General features: G+C 46.8%; 2 protein-coding genes across 5 annotated transcripts in view; one reads left to right on the forward strand and one right to left on the reverse strand.

Moving 5' to 3' along the window:
- Window positions 1-1,784: 1,784 nt before the first annotated feature.
- On the forward strand, window positions 1,785-7,585 carry IMPDH2 (inosine monophosphate dehydrogenase 2). Of its 4 annotated transcripts, none has more exons than XM_069095762.1 (15): window positions 1,785-2,021; window positions 2,489-2,537; window positions 2,672-2,773; window positions 2,858-2,932; window positions 3,183-3,389; window positions 3,823-3,910; window positions 3,996-4,195; window positions 4,295-4,385; window positions 4,624-4,719; window positions 5,121-5,192; window positions 5,949-6,092; window positions 6,415-6,559; window positions 6,887-7,030; window positions 7,148-7,231; window positions 7,492-7,585. In XM_069095762.1, the coding sequence occupies exons 1-15, from the start codon at window positions 1,924-1,926 to the stop codon at window positions 7,511-7,513; spliced, it is 1,617 nt and encodes a 538-aa protein (XP_068951863.1). In that variant the 5' UTR covers window positions 1,785-1,923; the 3' UTR covers window positions 7,514-7,585. The 4 variants fall into 4 exon arrangements, with proteins under 4 accessions (XP_068951863.1, XP_068951865.1, XP_068951862.1 ...); XM_069095761.1 differs by lacking the exon at window positions 1,785-2,021 and adding an exon at window positions 2,071-2,237; XM_069095764.1 differs by lacking the exon at window positions 5,121-5,192 and having other exon boundaries at window positions 1,787-2,021.
- Window positions 7,586-10,002: 2,417 nt separating this feature from the next.
- NDUFAF3 (NADH:ubiquinone oxidoreductase complex assembly factor 3) overlaps window positions 10,003-22,209 on the reverse strand; it is a 29,204-nt gene continuing 16,997 nt past the window's right edge. Inside the window, exons 2-6 of the mRNA XM_069095770.1 lie at window positions 19,056-19,215; window positions 12,512-12,704; window positions 10,888-10,954; window positions 10,276-10,376; window positions 10,003-10,137 (exon numbers count right to left, since the gene is read on the reverse strand). Coding sequence (XP_068951871.1) covers window positions 10,018-10,137; window positions 10,276-10,376; window positions 10,888-10,954; window positions 12,512-12,704; window positions 19,056-19,215 — 641 coding nt within the window. The 3' untranslated portion in view covers window positions 10,003-10,017. The remainder of the gene's footprint in view (window positions 10,138-10,275; window positions 10,377-10,887; window positions 10,955-12,511; window positions 12,705-19,055; window positions 19,216-22,209) is intronic.

Below are 22,209 nucleotides of genomic sequence, written 5' to 3' on the forward strand. Positions count from 1 at the left end.
CAGATTTGAACTCGGGTCCTTCTGACTCCAGGGCCAGTGAATATAGAGATTCATTGCAACACCTAGCTGCCCCTTTAGGATTATTTCTGACTCTCCTAAGGTATATAAATTATGTATGAAAACATTTGGGGAAACAAGTTTCCTTAATGCAAATCTGAAGAAGTCTGGCAGAGAAGAGCTGTGTCTTGCTTAAAGGCCATGATAGGAGAATGGCACATCCTACAGAGGAACCTTGCTTGATCACCTAACAAACCAGCCTCTGTATGGAGTATGTGGCCTCAGCTGCCTGCTCTCATCTGATGTGTGAATAGGACATCTCCCTGGCATCGTATAAGACAGTGACCCTCAGTTCACAGGGAGAGTAACTGTAGCCTTTTATTTTTGATGTTTCTATTTCTTGACACCTATAAACATCTTTCTTACACTTCTGTTCATAAATGACTACAGTTTTATCTGGCCTGTAACTTTGCGTTCTTTTTGAGGCTAAACAAACAGTATTGCTTCAAGAATAGAAGAACTCTGTATCCAGAAGTTGCAGCCCTATCCTAACTTTTATGGTTGAATTCGTAGACATTTACACACTGGAAGTTGGCCACATCTTTCAGAGCTGGATTTTATGTTGGTTCTTCGCCTAGGTAGTGGGAAGTGATTCAGTCTACTCTGTTAACAGTAACAGCTAATATTTATGTAGCACTTTAAGGTTTGCAATGTGCTCTACAAATACTACCTCATTTTTTCCTCACAACAACTCTTAAGAAGTAGCTGCTGTTCTCTCCATTTTAAAGAGGAGAACACTGAGACAGATAGGTAAAAGGACTTGTCCTGGTCACAGCTGGTGTCATCTTCGTGGGTCTAGGTACCTCACTATTCACTAAGCCACCTGAAGAACTTGACTAATCTGATTCCATCCCCAGCCCCCTGGGCCACTTCTAAGAACCACAAAAGTTACCCCTCCCCCCATGCTGAGCCAGGGACAAACATTTTCACAAGTTGTGGAGAGTGCCCCGTTCTCCCTAGTTCTCGTGGCTTACTAGGTTATTGCTTATCAAGATTGTTTCTTGTTAAAGCAGGGCCTGTGGAAATGACAATGCTAGGTAATTGTAGCGGGTTTTTGTTTGTTTTTAAGCCGGGGTTCCTCTGGACAGCTATATTAGGGAACAAGGGAGCAGGGGGGCAGGATGGCAGTGAGCCAGGAAGCCGGCTTCGGCCTTCGAGTTTGGGGACAAAAATGGCCAAAATGGTATTAACAGTAAGGCAAACCGAGGACCCAAGCCTCCAGCGGTCCTGGAGTCCTTTAGAGTTCTACTCTAGTCCCTTTTTACAGCCGAGGGAGCTAAGGCGCAGAGAACCCAGCGCCCAAGATCACAAGGGTAGATGCCGGGGATTTAAACTCGGGTCCTGGGTGTAACCCGATCTGAGCCCGGTGCTTACATCTGCCCACTTGGCCGTGGCGACAGACGGGCCAAGGCTAAGGGCACGACTAATTCTGACTTCGAGCCCCAAGCTCCGCCTTAGATCCCACGCGGCGTTACGTTTACTATGAGCATCTCGCTGATGAGCTCCTGAGACTGAAGCTCTGGATTCGAGAACTACCTGTCCCTCCCTCCTGCTTGGAGCGTGGATCTTTTGCGCAAGTGCCACCCCGATCTCAGCAGGCCCCGCCCTCCCCGCTGGGGCGGGGCGTGCGCAGCAGGAAGCCGCGCGTTCTCTTCCCGCCCGGACGTAGGCGTGCTCGCGCACTGCCGTGACGCCGCGGGCACGCCTCTCGCGCTCCTGCGCCGTGACGCAGCGGGCGGGTTTATATTGGCGCCGCCGAGCCTTCTTCGGCCTCTGCGGGAGAAGCACCTAACTCACGCGGCCGTTCGCGGGTCTCCCACCAGCCCAGCCCGCCTCTTCCTCCCCCCTCCCCGTCCCGTCCCCGCCATGGCAGACTATCTCATCAGCGGCGGCACTTGTTACGTTCCGGACGATGGGCTCACGGCACAGCAACTCTTCAACTGCGGAGATGGGCTCACGTACAAGTGAGGGAGGATTCGGGCGCGACCTCCTGGGGCGGGGAAGGGGGCGGGGAGGAGGTGCCTCGTGATGGGCCCGCGCCCCGAGCTCGCAGCGGGGGGCTGTCACTGCGTGTTCACGAAGGGGTTCCCTTTGGGAAGTCTGGGGTGTGATGCCCCTTCTGGGTGCCTGTATGGGGGCGAGAATGATGATGTCAGAGGCCGGAAACCGGACCTGTGGGGGTGGGGGAGTATCCCCTCTCCCAGGCTGGGAGGGAAGTAGGCAGTGGCTGGAATTTCAGGCCCAAAATATCCTTGCTCCGGGCACGTGGAGCTGTCACTCGGCAGCCTCAGGCCAGTTCTGATGACCTCAGAGCAAAGGGACTGCCGAGCAGTTTGGGTACCGGGAGGGGGTGGGGGAGCCCACCCAGTGACTTTGGACCAGGGTTGGAATCTTGCCCTCACCTGTGTCTCTGGCTGTTCCCTCCTTGCAGTGACTTCCTCATCCTCCCAGGCTATATTGACTTCACAGCAGACCAAGTAGTAAGTAGGACCCCAAACCCACGCTGTGTTGTAGGGGAGGGAATAGGGTGACCCTCACAAGGGAACTGGGGTGGGGCATCAACTTCTCTTAGGCTAGTTCACTCCACATTGACCAGGCCTGCTTCTGCCCTCAGGACCTAACGTCAGCACTTACCAAAAAGATAACCCTGAAGACCCCACTGGTTTCATCCCCAATGGACACGGTTACCGAGGCTGGGATGGCCATAGCCATGGCGGTAAGTCTTCTGAAGGCAAAGAGGCAGGGAAGGAGATTTGGGTGCAGTGGATCCAGACTGACTTTTCTTTCTGTTTATCAACAGCTGACAGGAGGTATTGGTTTTATCCATCACAACTGCACCCCGGAATTTCAGGCCAATGAAGTACGCAAAGTGAAGGTCAGTTTGACAGGACTCTTACTCAAAGGTGAACCTGAAAGTTTTCATTTTTTTTTTCTTAAATGCACATATATGCATAATCTATTAGGACAGGAGAGAAGTGGGAGAGAGGAGATTAGGGGAGAACTAATAAAATTCACTGACGGAGACTCAGGGATGTTTGTAACTTTGGTCATTCCATGGAAGGGGAAAAAGATATGTAAGGAGGTTTTTCCCGTTTTAAACGTCTGGTATTTTGCCTTTCTTCTAGAAATATGAGCAGGGCTTCATCACTGACCCTGTGGTCTTGAGCCCCAAAGATCGAGTCAGAGATGTGTTTGAAGCCAAGGCAAGGCATGGCTTCTGTGGAATCCCAATCACAGACAATGGCAAGATGGGCAGCCGCCTAGTGGGCATTATCTCCTCTCGTGACATTGACTTTCTCAAGGAGGAGGAACATGACCGTTTCCTGGGCGAGGTTTGCTGCTTGTCCATTGGGCAGGAATTGAACTTTGTATAGTTTGTATATTTGTCTATTTTTGTGGTCCTACCCACAGGGGCAGACTAGGCCCTGGGTAACATCTTATGTAAGTCATAAGATGGGGGAGCATGGGGAGGGCACTTGAGGTCCAGAAAAAGTTGGTTTGAAGTCCTGACATTTGTTACTTTCTAGTTACACAACTCTGGGCAATGCATCTTACCTCTGAATTTCAATTTCTTCCCATGTAAAACAGGGATAACGTTTCCTACCAGACAGAACTGTAAATTTCAAAGTGCTAGAGAAGTGGGATCTCTATTACTCTGAGGATCTCAGTATACTGAGGATTATTGCCTAGAGGGTCCCTGAAGGATAAGAGCGATCAGGAAACTCCTGTCTGCAGGGCATCCCTGATCACTGTCTGTTTCATCAGATCATGACCAGGCGGGAGGATCTAGTGGTGGCTCCTGCAGGAGTCACACTAAAAGAAGCCAATGAAATCCTGCAACGGAGCAAGAAAGGTGAGGAGGGGGTACATGGGTGATACTAAGGTGCATGGTGAGACTCCAGTTGTCCCTTACCAGTGTCACTTCCATTGCTCCCCAGGGAAGCTACCCATTGTCAATGAGGATGATGAGCTCATAGCCATCATTGCCCGCACGGACTTGAAGAAGAATCGGGACTATCCCCTGGCATCTAAGGACACCAAGAAGCAGCTTTTATGTGGGGCAGCCATCGGCACCCATGAAGACGACAAGTATCGGCTTGACTTACTGGCCCAAGCTGGTGTCGATGTGGTCGTGCTGGTGAGCAGAGGAGAAGGTGGGAGGAAATGAGGCCCGCCAAGTACTGGCTTTGCTGCTGCAGTTGCCAGAATTAACTGTAATCCTCCCTCCTCATCCTAGGACTCTTCCCAAGGAAACTCCATTTTCCAAATTAACATGATCAAGTACATCAAGGAGAAATATAACAACCTCCAGGTTATCGGTGGCAATGGTGAGGCTGGGTGGGGCAGCAGTCACCTTCTGGGGGCTAGTCCCCTACCTCTACCCCACTCCCCTCAGTGCTCTGAGACCCAGTGATTTGGGTTTGGTCTGGTGACAGTTTCTTTCCACTCCTTGGGCTCTGGGTGAATCTGAGGCCTACTGGAATAGGCTTGTTGGGATCCTTTCTCTGAAGGCTCCTCTGGGGCTGGGGGAGCCCCACTCTGAGGAACTTTATCTCTCCCCTACAGTGGTGACAGCTGCACAGGCGAAAAACCTCATTGATGCTGGAGTGGATGCCCTGAGGGTTGGCATGGGCAGCGGCTCCATCTGCATCACACAGGAAGGTGAGAATGGGGCTTTTTGTGGTGTCCCTAACATCCCCAGGTCAGCAGTGGGATTTCTCTAGGAATGATTCCCTGCAGGAGTGCCCACTCAGCTGGCTTCAGACAGCCAAACAGGTTCCTAAGGTCTCCTTTACCCAGCTTCTGCATGGCTGAGGCCTGGATGTCAGGGGCCTGAAGTCCCACTTAAAGCAAGGGGGATTCTAGAGAGGGATGGGAACCAGGCCAGGCCTTTGCTATTCTCTCACTGGCCATGTCCCTGGGTCTGTGTAGCAGCTTCCTCCGCCCCAGTAACACATTCACCCTTCTGACCCCCCTCCCTGCCAGGCCTGGTCTTGCTCCTGCTCGCCTTTGCTCAGCTCTGCTCTTCTCTCTCTAAACTCTGGTCTGTTTGTTTTGTTTAGTGGCTCCCAAGATCCCTCCAGACATAAAGTCCCACAGCCCTAAATGCCCTTCTACTGTCACGGGCACCTATAGTAAGTCCGGCCTGGCCGGCCCAGGCCCCCTGGCTGACCACTGCCCGGCTGCTTGGTTGACTTTGTAGCTATAGCTCCCTGGGTTTGTGGCGCTGACAGTGTGTGTGGGGGGGGAGGGGGACTCATTGATAGGCAGGAAATCTGCCTTGGGCTACCCTTAGATGGAGCCCCTAGGTCCCTTCCCCTTTTTTCTGCGCGCCCCTATCTGAAAGAGAGGGATTCAATGGTAACTCCTCCATTACCACCATTATCCGAGGTTTGATTTAAAGTCCCTACCCTGCTTAGAGTTACTTCCATTGACTAGGTAGGAATAGGATCCTTCCCTCCCTCCCTTCCTACAAACCCTGGCTGGCTAAGCTGCCATCTTGCCTAAGCTCCTACAGAGGGAAAGGCATAGGTATGGGTAGAGCTGGCTTCAGAGGGAGGGTTGTGTAGCTGAGGCTGTTGCCTGCTGTGTGACCACTAACAGTCTCTCCATCTTGTGCCCATGGCTGCCCCGTAACCAGCCTGGTGGGAGCTGGGGTTGGGGACCTGATAGGAAGGGCAATATTGGGACTTACTCACGAGCCTCTTTGATTATGCCGTCTGTGTCATAGGAGGGTATAGTAAGTACTTACTCCTTAGAGAGGAGGTCTGTCCCAGTCTTGATGAAGGCCTAGCCAAGGGCACTTGGAGTAACTTAAGTTTGGCTGCTGGGGTGCTCTTCCCACAAATCTACTCAACTGAACTGACCATTTTCTCTGTCTCCTCTCTTAGTGTTGGCGTGTGGGCGGCCTCAGGCAACAGCTGTATACAAGGTCTCAGAATATGCACGGCGCTTCGGGGTCCCAGTCATTGCAGATGGTGGCATCCAAAACGTGGGCCATATTGCCAAAGCTCTTGCGCTTGGAGCTTCCACAGGTAAGCGCTCCCTCCATCTGATGTAAAAAGGGCATTGGGCTTACAGTCCCAGCTCTGACTTCTCTTATGCAAATACCAGTCTCTGGGCCTGTTTCTTCTGCAAAATCTAGGCTTTTGACCAGATTATCTGTAAGATTCTTTCCTGCTTTAAATACTATGTGGACAAGAGAGGCAAAAAGATACTTCAAGAAAGGGTATGAATCATGCCTAGAGCCATACGGTCCATAGAGAACCCACTTTCCCTGTATGCATGGAGGCTGTATGTGCCATGGGGACAGGAAGTCAAAGGGTCTTGCTGAGGAGAGGCTGTCTCTCCCTACAGTGATGATGGGCTCTCTGTTGGCGGCTACCACAGAGGCCCCAGGCGAGTACTTCTTCTCTGATGGGATCCGGCTAAAGAAATACCGGGGCATGGGATCCCTCGATGCCATGGACAAGAACCTCGGCAGCCAGAACCGCTACTTCAGGTGAGGGAGGCTAACGGCCAGCTCCACCCTAGGGCTGAGGAAAGGACTTCCTAGGGCATAGCTGTCGTGGTGGCCACTGCCTAGTGTCTATCCCTCAGCTTTTCAATGGAGAGTGCTTGTTTTCTTTTAGAAGAGGGAAGTTGATGTGAAAGGAAGGAGTGGTTTTGGAGTTTGATTTTCACATGACTTGGCCAACCCCTCAGTTTGTCTCTTTAGAAGACGGGAAGGCAGTGGAGAATCCTGGACCCATTACCAGAGTTTAGTCCATATCTGTGCTGTGGGGTAGATGGGCAAACCCTTCTAGCTCTGCCTTCTTTTCACCCACAGTGAAGCAGACAAAATCAAAGTGGCTCAAGGGGTGTCCGGGGCCGTGCAGGACAAAGGGTCTATCCACAAGTTTGTTCCCTACTTGATTGCTGGCATCCAGCACTCCTGCCAAGATATTGGTGCCAAGAGTCTAACTCAAGTCAGGTAAGAAGGGTGGGCCTGCGATCCTGCTGGGGGGTAGAGCTGTGCCCCTGGAGGATGGGGAGCACAGTTTGTGCTGTGTACTGTGGCCCACACTCACTTGGTACCCTTGTTCTTCAGAGCCATGATGTATTCAGGGGAGCTGAAATTTGAGAAGAGGACGTCATCTGCTCAGGTGGAAGGAGGTGTCCATGGACTCCATTCGTAAGTGCCCCAGGTCCCAGTCACCCCTTTCTTGGGCCACTACAGATATATCCTGCTGTTTTCACAGTATTTTCTTCTTTTTTTTTTAAGCAATTGGGGTTAAGTAACTTGCTCAATGTTACAAGGCCAGTTATTTCTGGGTGTGGTGCTGAGTGTCTGAGCCCGGGATTCAATCTCCAGGTCATCCCAACACTGGAGCCGGTGCTCTTACTCGCTGTGCTACCTGGCTGCCCCTACAGTCTTTTCTTCTTGCCCCACAGGTATGAGAAGCGGCTCTTCTGAGAACTGGCCTTGTTTGCTTTTACTGCCTCTCACCTCTCCCTCACTAGGTTTTTCAATAAAAAGTTGGATATAGTGGTGTGTAGCCTTTGTCATATAGAAAGAAGGGGAGTAGGGGCTAGGCTAACAGGGCAGTTTCTGCCATCTCATTTCTGCAATTTTACTGTGTCTCTGCCAACTCCAATCAATATGGGAAGAAGACTGCTCTAAGTAAATCCAGTGTCCATTAAACATTTACTAAGCACATAAAAAGATAGACCCTGCCCTCAAGGACCCTCCCATCTAAATGGGTAGACAACACACAAGAATGCAGGAAAGGTTGGGGGGTGCCACCATGGGGTATCTTTTTTTATGGTGCTGAAAGCAGGCAGGGCAGTAGATGTAGAGTGGAAAGATGTACATCCATTGAAGGAATTGGCCATGTTTAGCCTGAAGGAGCAGGCTTGCCCTGTCTTCAAGGAATTGCTAGACTATGGGGTAAATGGAAATTCCACTTCTGCAACTTGGGGTAGAACAAAGAAACAGTGGGGAAAGATGGAGATTTCAGCTCCATGGAAAGAAAAAGTGACAAACCATTAAGAACTATCTAAAAGTATTAATGCACTACAAACATCCCCGTCATCCAGGACACCTTTACATAGGCTGAATAGCTACTTGCCATTATTCAGAAACTGACAATCAGACCCACTAAGAAATGGGACACAATGTCCATTTTATGTGCCTGTCACTAACCGCAAATAGCCAGGAGCACAGAGGACGGGATAGGGCCAGCCCTCACCAAAGGACTTTGTGCTGGAGGGACTCTACACCTCACCTGAGATGCAGGAAGGTGGAGGACACTCCCCAGAGGAAAGGAGCAGCAGGAGATGAGGCTGACTAGGGAAGAGTGGCACCAAGCATCAGCCATCAAGACAGGGGACTTTTCCCTAGAAGAAAGGCCAGACCTGATGCCAGAACAGCAGCAGAGGCTTCACTCCCTGATCAGTCTTAATTCCATGCACATGGCAGCGTTCCCTTTGACAGCACCCCAACACATGCACACAGCTGCCTCATACTCAGTTGGCTTCTTTCACCTCTGAATGGAATCTGTCACTGGGCCTGTGGTCTCACAAGCTAGTGTAGGTCTTATAGGGTCTCCAGTTTCTCTTGCTGATGCCCCATAGGTAAAATCTGACTTAAGACTTGAGAAGCAGTGTTGCATAGTGGATAGAAAACTGGCCAACAAGTCCTAGGTTCAAATCCTCTAATATATCCATACTGACTGTGTGACTGAATAGAGCTCTAGACAGTGTAAGTTGCATAAAAGGTGCCAGCCAGCATTGGCAGAGTCTCCTTATCTGTTTAGGAGTTCTCTCTGTAAGTGAAATTACAAGGCCAAGTAAGTCCCTATCCCTGTCTTCACTCAGGGACATGCACCTGTGATCTCTCCTTGCTGGTTCCTTCTTTGCTGCCTGCCTGCATTCCCAAGTCTCTAAACTATAAACGAGGAGTTCTTTGCCTTTTTGTGTGTGTGACCCCTTTGGCAACCTGGTGAAGCCTGTGGATCCCTTCTCAGACTCATGTTTTTTTGTCTATATCTATAATGGAAGAAAATGCTTGATTTCAATTAGAGGTTAGTGAAAATAAAGGTTTTTTTTTTCCTATCCAAATTTACAGACCCCCTGAGATTTATAGATGGCTCAATTAAGAACAGTCAATATGGACTCTGCCCTATGTCCCTTCTCCATTTATTTCTCAGTCAAATACCTAGAAAAAGCTGTCAGCATATCCTCTACCCTTAACTATAAGCTGGCTGCTGGGCTTATCCCTCAATGAAAACTACTCTCCAAAAGTGATTTCCCCTGCTCCAAACACTCTAGTGACTTCCTTCTTATCTAGGCTCAAATAGAGGCTCCTGTTTGGCACTTAAGCCCCTTCACCACCTAGCCCCACCCTGCCTCTCTAGCCAAAGTGGCCTTGCTCTTCTCAGCACTCCTCCCAGGGCCATGCCTTATGCCTTTGGCTCGACTCCTTCACACCTAGGATGTCTTCATTTCCACCTCCTGTCACCTTATACCATCCCAACCTCTCCTTCCACCCAAGCTATTTGTCCTTCATCCCCCCCAAACCTACACCTCAATCCATCTATGTTCCCTCCTCTCACTGGGTGATGAACTTGGTAGTGAGGTCAGCTTGAACAGTACTAGCACAATGGAGGTAGCTAATGAATCTTGATTGATTGCCAATGGCCTGTGGGCTTGGCGTTCCTGGTGCTCTGGCTCAGCCCCAGGTGGAGGACACCCTGTTAGGGGCAATTTGTGATGCTGGCCTAGGTTCACAAACCCTCCCTGGCCACTACTTCCTAGTGCATTTTTGCCCTCTATTGGGATAAAAGGGCTCTACTTTTTTATACCTCTATCCCCAGTGGTTCTTGAGTAGTCTAAGTAGGTCATTTGTTTAAAGAGAAGGAAAAGCAAACCCTTCTCAAAAGAGACCCTGAACCAACAAAAAGCGAGATTAGGAATAGTTTATTCTACATGGGAAGATGGAGCTAGAGCCGCAGGTGAGCCTCCAGGTGGGGGAATGAGGGCGGCACCAGCCACCCGACCCTCATTGCACAGGAAGTTGAACGTAGCACAGGCATTGGGCTGCAAGAGATAAACCAAGAACAAATTAAAACTAGCACAGATTTTGGCTTCCAAAGGAAGATGGGGACAATGGAAGGAGAGGGCGAGAGAGTCTGTGTCTGTGTGTTTGGCAAAGCAAAGACTTCCCAGACTGCTTACGGTATCCTGGACTTCAACAGCAATTCCACGCTTTCTCATAGCCTTGAAAATCTCTGGTGGTAGCTTTTCCATGCGGTCTCCAGTGCCCACCACCACAATTTCTGCCAGGAAAGAGAAGCAATCAGGAGGGAGAAGGGGACTAAGGTTCTACTTCTGAGAGCACTGCTCCCCTGTTCTCACCAAGGAGAAGGGAAACACTTCACCCAATCAATTTCCTAGGGTCAGATGATGGTATAGATGACAGTGCTGGGCCTGCAGTTAGGAAGACTCAAGTTCCAATGTGACCCTACACTCTTACCAGCTGTGTGACCATGGGCAAATCACTTAACAGCTGTCTGCCTCAGTTTCTTCATTTGTAAAATCGGGACACTATTAGCACCTACCTCCTAGGAAGGTTGTGATGATAAAATGAGATAGTATTTTTTCAGTGCTTTGCAAATCTTAAAGCACCATATTAATGTTTATTATAATTATTGTTGCCCAGCTCTAATACTAAACCCCTAAAATTAATGTGTTTGGGGGAAAGGTTATTTATCTTTAAAATGAAGTAGCAGTGTGACAGGCTGCCACACAGGGGTTTGGGTAGGTCCCCAGGGAGGGAACCGTCCTCACCAATTCGAGGCTCTAACATCCAGAAAAGGGAGAAGCTCTCTTCTGTGATGTCCCGATGGCTCCCCACCTACATGGAGGGGGGAAAGAAGAGGTTGGTTTAATAGTGCCCCTATGTAGTAAACATCACCCTTAGTTCCCTCTGCCAATTTCTCCCATATTAAGTATGCTCCTTCAATGACTCATTTTCCATCCCTCCTAATCCTATGAATTCCTTTGATGCTGCCTATACACATGCCCAGGTCTTCCCCATCCTGAAAAAAGTGGACCCTGCCATCTCCCCACACCATCTTCAATCTCCTCCCTCTCTTAGCCAGTCTCCTAGAAAGGGACTTCTAGCCTACACTTACTACCCTCATGTCCTCACTGTTCCCACCCCCTGCATCCCTGGTTCCTACCTCCAACACTTGGCTGACACTGGTCTCTCAAAGGTTACTGAAGAGATCTAGGCTAGTTAAACATCTTAACTCCAAAATCCAATGACCTTTTCTCAGTTCTGTTGAACTCCAATACTCTCTCTTTCCCTGGCTTCCATTACACTAATGTAGTTCTCCTACCTGTCTGACCATTCCTCAGGCTCCTTAATGGGATGATTATCCATCTTTCACCCACTAAATGGACCTCTCAAGGCTCTGTTCTGGGCCCTTCTCTCTTTTTACAGTCTCTTGGTGATCTCATCAGCTCCCATGGGTAAAATTATTATTTATATACAAATGAATCCTATAACTAGACTTAAAAACCAACTATCTACTGGAAAGCTTTCAGAAAGCCCATAAGTGTTTCAAATTAGTCACATTCAAAACAATTCATCAAAAATATTTATAGCAGTTCTTTTGTGATGTCAAAAAAGTGGAAGTAAAGGGAGTGCCCATCAGTTGGGGAACAGCTTAACAAATGGTATTTGAATGTGATATAGTATTATTATGCTCAACGGAATTATGAAGGGGATGGTTTCAGAGGAACCTGGGAAGGCTGAAGCACAGTGAGGAGAACCTAAAGAGCAATTTAGACAGTAATGTGGTGAAGATAAAGACTGAAAGATCTGTGAACTTGTGTCAATGCAACAACCAGTCATGATTACAAAGGACTCATGAGAAATCATACTGCCCACCTTCTGACATCCCAAAAGGAGATGGACTCTGAGTGCACCATGAAACATTTCTCTTCTTGTACTTAGCCAGTGTATACTTGTTATAAAACATGGTTTTATTTTATTTTGTTGTTTTTTGGAGGGGGGAAGGCAGGGCAATTGGGGTTAAGTGATTTGCCCAAGGTCACAGGGCTAGTAAGTGTAAAGTGTGAGGCCGGATTTGAACTCAGGTCCCCCTGACTCAAGGGCCAGTGCTCTATTCACTGCACCACCTAGACGCCCCTATGCCAGTAATTCTTAAAGTTTTTGGTCTCAGGAAATTGATTGAAATTAATTTTTATTTATCTGTGTGTACGTTATAGCCTCCTCAACAGAAAGTAAATGCATTAATTGAAGGGACTGTTTTATTTTTAGTTCTGTATCTATAGTGGCTTGCCTACTGTAGGCCCTTATGTAATGCTTCAGGAGCTCAGTGGGGAGGAAGAACTACAACTTGGTGTTGGGAACAGAACAGACGCATTCTGTGTGAGAACTCACATTCCACTGCATGACACAGTGGGGGACCAATGCGCAGGGCCCCACCACGCGGTTGCCATTGACAGTAAAGCCCCGGGGGCTGTAGGTATCTATGTACATAATGTGTGGTGAATCTTTCTCCAGCAAGGTAATGGTGGTCTTCTGGAATAGCTCATCATCCACCGGGGTCAAGTGGTGGCTCCTTCGTGGAAGCCTGCATGGAGAAATACAAGGTGAAGAGCGCAGAGGGGAGAGAACAAGGTCCACAGTGGGAAGGGACATGTGACAGTCGAAAATGTCAGGGAAATGTGTGACCCGGACAGGAAGGGCAAGTGAAGGACTGTAGGGAGGGTGCACGAAAGTGAGGCTCCCACAGAGAGCAGCACGATGATGACTGGCCGTGAGGCAGACTCAGGACATGAAGGGATTGCAAAGGTCAGTCAATAAAAATATTATTGTGGCAAAGGGAAAACGGAAGATAAAGGTCGTCACCTATGGGAAACAAGTATTTACAGCTTTTGTGAGAAAAAGATTCAAGCTGTACAGGAAAGAAGGAAGATACAGAGTGTTTTGAAAATTGGAAGGGCATAGAGACTGAATTTGAGAAGACTTGGGAGTTAAGGGAAGGAAGCTAAAGGAGGGAGAAGGATTTAAGGAAGAAAGAGAACTGTTCAAGGAGAGCAGGGTTTGAGGGTCAGGAGGCCCCAAGAATGAAATCGGCAAGGCAGTTTAGGGAGACAAACAGGACAAAGGAGAGGGTGTTGCAGTTAAGGTACTTTTTAACAAAGTACAAGGGGAAGAACACCACTGATGCTACAGACCCTCCTGCAGTTCCAATCTCACTCCCAAAGTCTAGTAGATTCACACAGTCACAACCGGTACTGTCAGAAGAAGCCTAGAAACTGCCATTGCCCTACATTGTGAAATCGTAGACAAACTAAAGACCACCAAAGGACAGCCTGGATTTTCCTCACTGCTGCCCAAAAGGATAACAATTGTTTTACATGGTGTTTGAGAACTGGATTTGGATTTCTAAACTGCAGCAGATGACAAGGAAATGGCCAGGATGGCAGATTAGTAGAACAGCCCCTCTCTCCTACACAGCTACTACACAAAGATACCTAAAACAGACTAGGCCAAGTCTTGATCAGGAAATCCAAGAAAAAGATCAGTCATTTTTCCAACCTGCATTGGCACTGAGAGACAGGTTTCTGGACACCGATGATGGGGTCGAGCCGGGACAGTGCACGAGAAGCAAGAAGGGGTCTCAGTGTGGCACAGAGGACCCTGGGCTTGTGCAGGCAGCAGGAACAGGTGCCAACTAGCAGTTATGTGGCTCCCTGCTCAGCACTGGGGCATAGATTCAATGTGGAATGATGAGGGGACATGAGTGACGTAGTGGCCAGTAAGGACAGCAAGGACTGTCACCGGCTCTGGCTGTATACTGAGTATAGAACAAGTACAACATCAAGTAGCAGCTGGACCTGGCCCTAACACAAAGTTCAAAGTTAGGAAGAATGTTTAAAAGAATGAGCAAACAAACAATCCTATCATAAAGAGTTATTATGGTGACAGGGACATTCAAGACAAACTCAGAAGAATGGAAAAACTCTAAAACATCTCAAAGAAAAACAACTTGAGCTCAGGCTCAAGTTCAATGAGAATTCCTGGAAGAAATAAAGCAGAAGTTTAAAAAAAAAAAAGCTAAAAGAAAGATTTTTATTAATGAAATAAGAGCAACTAGGAGAAACAATTAAAAAAGAAATAAGAAAGTTGGGGGAAAATTGAAAAAGAAATGAGAGATGCGAGAATTGGAAAGAGAATTAAAACCTGGCACAAGATGTACTTTTTGAAAATTAGAATGGACCAAGAGAAATTAATTACTCCATTTGACAACAAAAAAATTAAAGTCAAAAGACTGATAAAAACAGAAATGTGAAGTATCTCATACCTAAAAACACTAACTTGGAAAACATATTAAGGAGAAATAATTTAAGGACCTGAAAACCAAAAAAAGACCCTGGACTTCATATTAAGAGAAACAAAATATAATTTTTTTAAAAAGAGTCGAGGCTTCACATTTCAAGAAATCATAAAAGAAAACTGTTTGGCTCCCTTAGAACCAGAGAGAAATATAAAAATAGAAAGGATTTCACTAGTCATCTCCTGAAGAAAACACCAAAATAAAAACTCCCAGAAACATTATAGCCAAAATCCAGAGCTTGCAGGTTAAAGAAAACCACTGCAAGCAAACAGAAAGAATTCAATTACCAAGGAGTCACTCAGGATCATGAAAGATTTGTCAGCTACTACTGTAAAAGAGCAGAAAGCTTAGCATGTGATATCCTGGAAGATAAAAGATATAAGCTTACAACCAAGAATAACTGGCCCAGTAAAACTGAGTATAATCCTACAAGGAGAAAAAAAAAATGGATCTGTAATGAAAACAACAAGTTCCAAGCATTCTTGATGAAAAGACTAGAACTGCATACCGTATAAATATTGAAATACAAACACAGGAGGCAACATAAATGTAAGTGGGCAAGTATAAGGGCCTAAAGAAAGGTGAACTGTTTACATTTCACATGTGAGGAGATGATACATGTATCTCATTAGAACTACTCTATTATTGTCAGAGATCACTGAAGTCTATGATCACAGGGGGCCTAAGAGTTGCCTTTGTTATGCTTTGATTATCTTGAAAGAAGAATATAAAGGGAGAGGAAGAGGAATATACTAGTTAGGGGAGGACTAAGAGAGGAGAGAAAGGAAATTTTCCCCCATAATTGAGGGATGTGAGCAAAAGTCTATACAAACAAGAAGGAAGGGGGGGGCATCTCACCTTAAACAGTCAAGAGATGAGAATAACATACAGTTGGATGCAGAAATATTACTCAACAGGTGGTCATTGCTTAGTCATTTCAGCTGTTTCCAGCTCTTCATGACCCCATTTGGGGTTTTCTTGGAAAAGAGACTAGAGTAGTTTGCCATTTCCTTCTCCAGCTCTTTTTGTAGATGAGGACCTTAGGCAAACAGGGTTAAGTGACCTGGCCAGGGTCACACAGATATTAAGTTCCTGAGGCCAGATTTGAACTCAAGACAATGAGTCTTCCTGACTTCAGGCCTGGTGGTCTATCCACTGGTCCATCTAACTGCCTTACCCCAAAGGTAAAGAGAGGGAGAAGAGATAAATAGAAGGGGGGAAAAGGGGGCAATAAGAGGGAGAATAGATTAAAGGTGGGATTAATCTTAAAATAAATTTTCTAATAGGGCAAGTAACAAAGAGAAGGACAAGTATAAAAGAATGAAGAGTAAATTACAAAATAATCATAATAGAGAATTGATGGGATGAATTCATCAATGTATCACATGACACTGCATTTATTTAAAGGAATAGTTAACTAAATAACGGAGAGATATGTAGTAAAACTATAATGTTGGGGGGAACACCTCAATTTACCCTTGACAGGACCAAATAATTCTAGATAAACCAGGTAAGATTTACAAATGTATTCTATTAAACATTTAAAGAACAATTGATTCCAATACTACATGAACTGTTAGAAAAATAAGAAAAGGCATCATACCAAATTCCTTCTTTGCTTATAAATACAGTTTTGAAAGCTAAACCAGAGAGAAAGAAAACAATGAAAGAAGACGATAGATCAATATTCCTAATGAATATTGAGACTACAGTAACACATCGCAAAAATTATATGACTAGATTATATTTGTACCAGACATGCTGGACTGATTCAATATTGGGAAAACTAACCATAATAATTACCAGAACAACAAAAATCATATGATTTTATCAAAAGATGTAGACAAAGCTTTTGACAAGATCCAATGCCTATTCTTTTTTTAAAAAATACCAGAAGGCATAGGAATAAATGGATTTTTTCTTAATGTGTTAAATAATATTTATCTAAAACCAAAAGCTAACATTATCTTTAATGGGGATAAACTAGAGATCTTTCCAATAAGATCAGAGGTAAAGCAAGGATGCTCATTATTATCACTGCTAATCAATATAGTACTAGAAATGCTAGCTATATCAACAAAACAAGAAAAAGAATTAAAGAGTAAGTATAGGCAACGAGAAAATAAAATTATCACTTTTTGCATTTGAGATGATGGTTGATTTAATGAACACTAGAGAATCAACTAAAAAACTAACTTAAGGGGCAGCTAGGTGGCACTGGCCCTGGTGGGATGGACCTGAATTCAAATCTGACCTCAGACACTTGACACACAACAGCTGTGTGACCTTGGGCAAGTCACTTAACCCCAAATATCTTACCTTCCCCCCTCAAAAAAAAACCCAACTACTTGACACAATTAACTTCAGCAAAGTTAGAAGATATAAAATAAGCATTCAAATCCAGTAGGAAGAGACAGAAAAATTTCATTTAAAATTAAAACTACAGAAAGTATAAAATAATTAATCTACTTGCAAAGACACACAGGAACCCAAAACACTTTTTACACAGACATCTAAATAATTGGAGAAATATTAACTGCTTATATTAAGTCCAGCTGATATAATAAAAACAATATTGCCCCAAATTATTTACTTATTCAGTGCTATACCAATTAAATTACCAAGGATCACTTTGTACAGATAAGGAAAATAATAACAAGATTTGGCTGGAGGTCAAGAATCTCAAAGGAATTAATAGGAAGAAAAAGTGGGAAGAAATGAGGCATGAGTACCAGATCTCAAAACTCTAAACTACAAAGCTATAATAGTTTGGTATTTATTGTTTAAAAAATAAAGAGATGGATCATTAGAACAGATTAGGCACACATTATACCAAAGCAAAAGAACACAGTAGCCTAGTGTTTTATAAACTCAAAGGTCCTAGTTAATGAGGTAAGAACTCTATTCAATAAAAACTATTGAGAAAACTGGAAATACATTTGGTCAAAACTAGGTAGAAACCAACATCTCACACTGAATACTAAGAAAAGCTCCAAATGGGCACATGATTTAGACATAAAAAGTGACATTATAAATTAGAGAAGGAATTAGATTTGTCAGATTTGTGGTTACAAGAAGACCATGACAAATACAAGACGTTCTTTCCAAAGGGGAAGCAACTGCTTATCCTCCAAGATAGAACTGTCTGGATTTACAGAGGAAGAAAGTGTCAGTGTAAGAACAGCTAAATAATGGTTGATAATTCCCCATGAAGAAACTGAAGCAACAATTTGTCAACCTGATAACAGTAAGAATGTCTTCTGTCTTTCTGGCCTACGTATTAAGGGTTTGACAGAGCACCACCAAAGCTTATCAAAGGGGGTTTTCTGGCAGTTTAATGTGACCGAAAGAGACAAAAAAAAGTTGTAGGCAATAAGACCTTAGGGGCACAGATGGAGCTTTTATAACTGTTACTCAGAGGCCATAAGGCAAATTTGGAAACTGAACAGCTGGTTAAGAAGACGTTGTCTGAAGGAGCGGCCAGGTGACTCAGCGAGTAAGAGAACCTGCTCCAGTGTCGGGATGACCTGGATCAAATCTGGGTTCAGACACTCAGCACCACACCCAGAAATAACTGGCCTTGTAACTTTGAGCAAGTTACTTAACCCCTATTGCTTTAAAAAAAAAAAAAATTAGATGCTGTCTGGGAATGAGAACTTGACTTCTGGACTGACTCAAAAATACTGGAATAGCAGGTGCTGGACCCGGGGATAAAAGTATATGGCACCCATTGCCTCTGGAGAATTCATATGTCTTGCAAGCCTCATCAAAAGGGCTTTGTGAAACATGATGCCGACCTCCTGATAGACAGGAAACGAACTCAGAATGCCGACTGAGACATGACTGTGGACATAACCAATGCAGGAATTTGTTTTTCTTGACTATGCCTAATTTTTAACAAAAGTTTTGTTTTTCTTGCTTTCTCCATGGAGGAGGGAAGGAGAGTTCGGAGGGGGAAAATGTGAATCTGAATATAAAATTTGGTTTTTTAAAAAAGGGCTTTAAACTTAAAAGGAAGGAGAGGGAGCAAACTGCCAAGTACGGGGCACTACGGGCAGTAGGTTCAGGGTAGAAAGCGCAGCAGCAGATAAGTCAGAGACTCTGGAAAGATCCAGGAAGGGAGGAAGCAGTTAAGGCCGAACTGGCGGCGGCCAGAGGAGCTGCCGCGGTCTGGGGTCCGCAGCGCTGCCCTGGGGAGCATGTGGCATCGGGCGAGACACAAGAGGTAGGTAGAGCGTCCCGGGGTTAGGGCCCCGGGCAGGTTTAAACGTCGGATGGGGGCCTCGGCACAACGTGGCAGGGTCATGCGGAAACATGCAGGATGCGCAGGGGTGAAAGAGTGAAAGCCAGAAGCCACCCGCCGGGTCAGGGGGTCATGGGGCACACGTGGTGTTCGGATGGGGAGCGTACGCAGTGTCGCGGTCATGGCGGCGCGCGGCGTCAGGGTCACCATGGGCCCCACCCACAGTGCGGTCACGTGGGCTCGGGGAGGAACGGGGCGGGGTTCGCGTGGGGATCGCCAAGCGTGGGGCAGGCTCGGAGGTCACTAGGTGAGGGACAAAGAGGGGTATCTCTCCTCACCACCCCGAAGTCGGTCTCAGCACGGGCACGGAGCGCGTCAGTCCCCGGAGCGCGGCGGTTGCGAAGGCGGCCATTGGCGCGTAGACAAGTCCCGAGTCGGGATTCGCCGGCGCCGGCGCCAGGAGTGCCCGCAGACCCTGAGCCGAGGCGGAGCCGAAGCACTTCCGCCCCCTGTCGGTTGGGCGGGGTGCCGCACGCAGAGAAGAGAGGGCGGGACCAGCGGCCTCAGCCCTCCCCCTTTGGCGACCCGCCCCGCTCCGCCTCCTTCGGGTCTTCCCTCTGCTTAGGCCAGCCTACCGCGCTCTTGTCCCCTGCTAGTGTCGCCAGCCTTTGGACCCCGCCCCATCAGCCCTCCCTGCCCCTCACTCCAGGCTCTGTTCAGCTGTTGGAGGCTTCTGGCGTCTCCAGAAATCCCCCGAGCTCCCCAGGGGCCCGTACCTCCACCCCACTCCTGCTGTTAGGGCCCCCAGCGCCCCTGGAACGCGGGCGTTGGGGCACCCTGCAGTCTGTGCCCCTGCTCAGGTGTCCCGCAGGGGAAGGTGGGCACCTGCCTGCCTGGCCCCCACCAGGCCCCAAGGCATTGTGCAGCCAGCCGGGCGCCACCCGGGCCCCTCCTCTGCTCAGGTGTCACCGCGACACCGCCTCCCCCTGAGCTCTCGGAGGGCTCCCCCAGGCCTTCAGCCAGACACCTGGGTTTCCTCACCTGCGCTGGATGGAAATGAGGGGGGTGAGAGTGAGGGCCTGCCGGCTGCAGGGTCCACTGGCATTAAGAGAAAAGCTCAAGCAAAAGTCATCTCAGCCCCTGGCCTCAGTTTCCCCAGCTATGAAATACGGGACACATGATCTGTAAATGCTTTTCAGCTCAGAATTGTAAAAGAAAGGGGGGGGGGGGGGGGGGACAAGGAACGGGAACGTATACAAACACATATGATCCAGGGGAGAGTAAGATAAGTGCAATGCGTAAAGACTAAAGCAGGAACATGACTGCTGTCTCCAGAATTTACAAAGGTCTATCAATCACCTAGAAGAAGAATTAGACTAGCTCTGTTTGGCACCAGAGGGAAGAACTGGGAATATGAGTGTAAGTTTCAGAAAGGTAACAACTAGAACTATTCTGAAGGTAGAAAGGGCTTAGAAGACCAAGGATCCTCCTCTGTCTTTGAGAGTTTTTAGGCAAAGACTGAATAGCCACTTGTCATATATGTTGTATTGGCATTTTTTATTTCTGGTTTGGGTTAGCCTTGCAGGTTACTAAGCCTTGAAATTCTTTGATTCAAAGAAACCCTGGTAAAGGGCTAGAAGTTGATATTGAGGGAGAGGTGACTTTCATCTTGCTTGGCAGTTTGAGAAAATCAGAGAAGGCATCATGGAGGAGATGGAGCTTGAATTGGTCCTTGAAGAGATTTAATTAAAAGAACAGGAAACAGTAACTGACTAACCAGTACCGAGCTAGTTTTCAGATAAGATGTATGGGTCACTTGAGATGTATAATTGTGAGAAAACTCCAACTATCAGTCTTTGGATCTCATGGGTTTCTGGTCAGCATAACCTAGGTCCTTAGTTAAGGGACTTTAAGCAACAAGTAGAAATGATCTAACTTCCCAGCCATGCAGGGCTATATTCAAACAATGCAATAAAGTTTTCTTACAATAAAGTTTTTCTTACTTTTTCTTACAAGAAATTGGACTAGCCTGTAATTAAAAAAGGAAACTGAGCTAGCTCCAGAATTGAGTCACAAGATGTAATCAGTGTTGTTCACTCAATTCCCCCAACACATTAGTTGTAAAATTATATCCATTATTTCCCTGTGAATCAGCTTAAGTAATGGAGATATAGACATAGACAAATACAAAATGTGTTCAGAGTAGATGGAAGCACTAGAGAGAATAGTGTAAGACTGGGATGATGGGTTAAAGCAAGAATTACAGAGGTCCAAACCAGGAGTGGACAACTTGTGGCCTTGAGACCACATGTGGTCCTCTAGGTCCTTAAGTTCGGCACTGACCGAATCCAAACTTTTGGTTCAATTAAAAGGTTGCACTTGAGGACCTAGAAGGGCACATATGGCCTCAAGGCTGAAGCTACCCCCAGACTCCAAACCCTTCATTTATATGGATGAGGAAACTCAGACATTGCCCAGGATTATAGAGTTAATCCACATAGAGTCAAGGAGGTAGATAGAGCCAAGAAACAAGTCTCGTGAGTTCCAATCCAGTGGTATTTCTAGTGTATTAATACCCACAGAGAGCTACTGAAGATGAAAGTTTCTGAGTAAGGGAGTGGTACATTGCATCAATTATTTTCATCAGCACTTCAGACTGACTATCCCTCAGCTTAGAATAGGAGTAAAGACTAAGGAAGGTCATAAGGGTTCAGCCTCTGCCTCTTGTAAGATGAATTTTCATCCAGTCAGGAACTAACAATTACAAAGACAGCAGAGAAACTGAAGGCACAATCTAGCTCCTGGCAAAGGCACCAGTAGCTGCTCCAGTCAACACTGTCTCTGAGGCCACTAAAGCCTCAAAGGCAAGTCCCATCAAAATGATGTGGGCCAGACAGTTAAAACAGTAAGCACAGAAAGCAAAGAACACAGGAGAGGTTGAGTGTGTGGGGACTGTGGGAAAGGAGCTGGGAACAGGGGCACAGGAGAGGGAAGAAGGGACCTGAACACCTGTAAGCTGGCTCTGGGCCATGGCAGAAAGGGGACCTGGCTAATCCGATCAGTTTTCAGGTATCAAGTTCCCCAAGAAGCACCAGCTGGGGGAGGAGGGAAGGGGAGGGGCACTGGGCCAGGGACATAGTCCTTTCTTTTCTGTTAGCAGCACCTGAATGCCTTTATTGGGGCAAAATTTGTCTCCTTATTTTTGCTTTCCAACTCCTTCAGAGGACGTCTTCCTGTTCTGTGCCTGTCTCCTGGGAGGTATGAGAAGCTACTATTGCTAAGGTTGTTACTATCCTACCGTGTTTCCCCGATAATAAGACCTATCCCGAAAATAAGCCCTCCCCTTACTGTGTAAGATTCCTCTAAAATAAGCCCTCCCCCGAAAATAAGCCCTATTGAGATTGCTACTGTAGTGAAGGTGATCCCCTGCGCTACACGCTACATTACCCTGGTACCCTCTGTATGCACCGTCCCCCGTCCTCCCCCCCCCCC

Source organism: Petaurus breviceps, unplaced genomic scaffold (genome assembly GCF_028583685.1).
Source record: "Petaurus breviceps papuanus isolate PSGF00001 unplaced genomic scaffold, PetGlider_PUasm1.0 227, whole genome shotgun sequence".
Taxonomy (NCBI): Eukaryota; Metazoa; Chordata; class Mammalia; order Diprotodontia; family Petauridae; genus Petaurus; species Petaurus breviceps.

Excerpts from the sequence above, each read along its gene's own strand:
- IMPDH2 (XM_069095761.1), top strand. The coding sequence starts at position 2,086 with ATGGGCCCGCGCCCCGAGCTCGCAGCGGGGGGCTGTCACTGCGTGTTC. Across the intron at positions 2,774-2,857 it reads GGATGGCCATAGCCATGGCG|CTGACAGGAGGTATTGGTTT; the intron begins GTAAGTCTTCTG and ends GTTTATCAACAG. Across the intron at positions 6,560-6,886 it reads AGCCAGAACCGCTACTTCAG|TGAAGCAGACAAAATCAAAG; the intron begins GTGAGGGAGGCT and ends TTTCACCCACAG.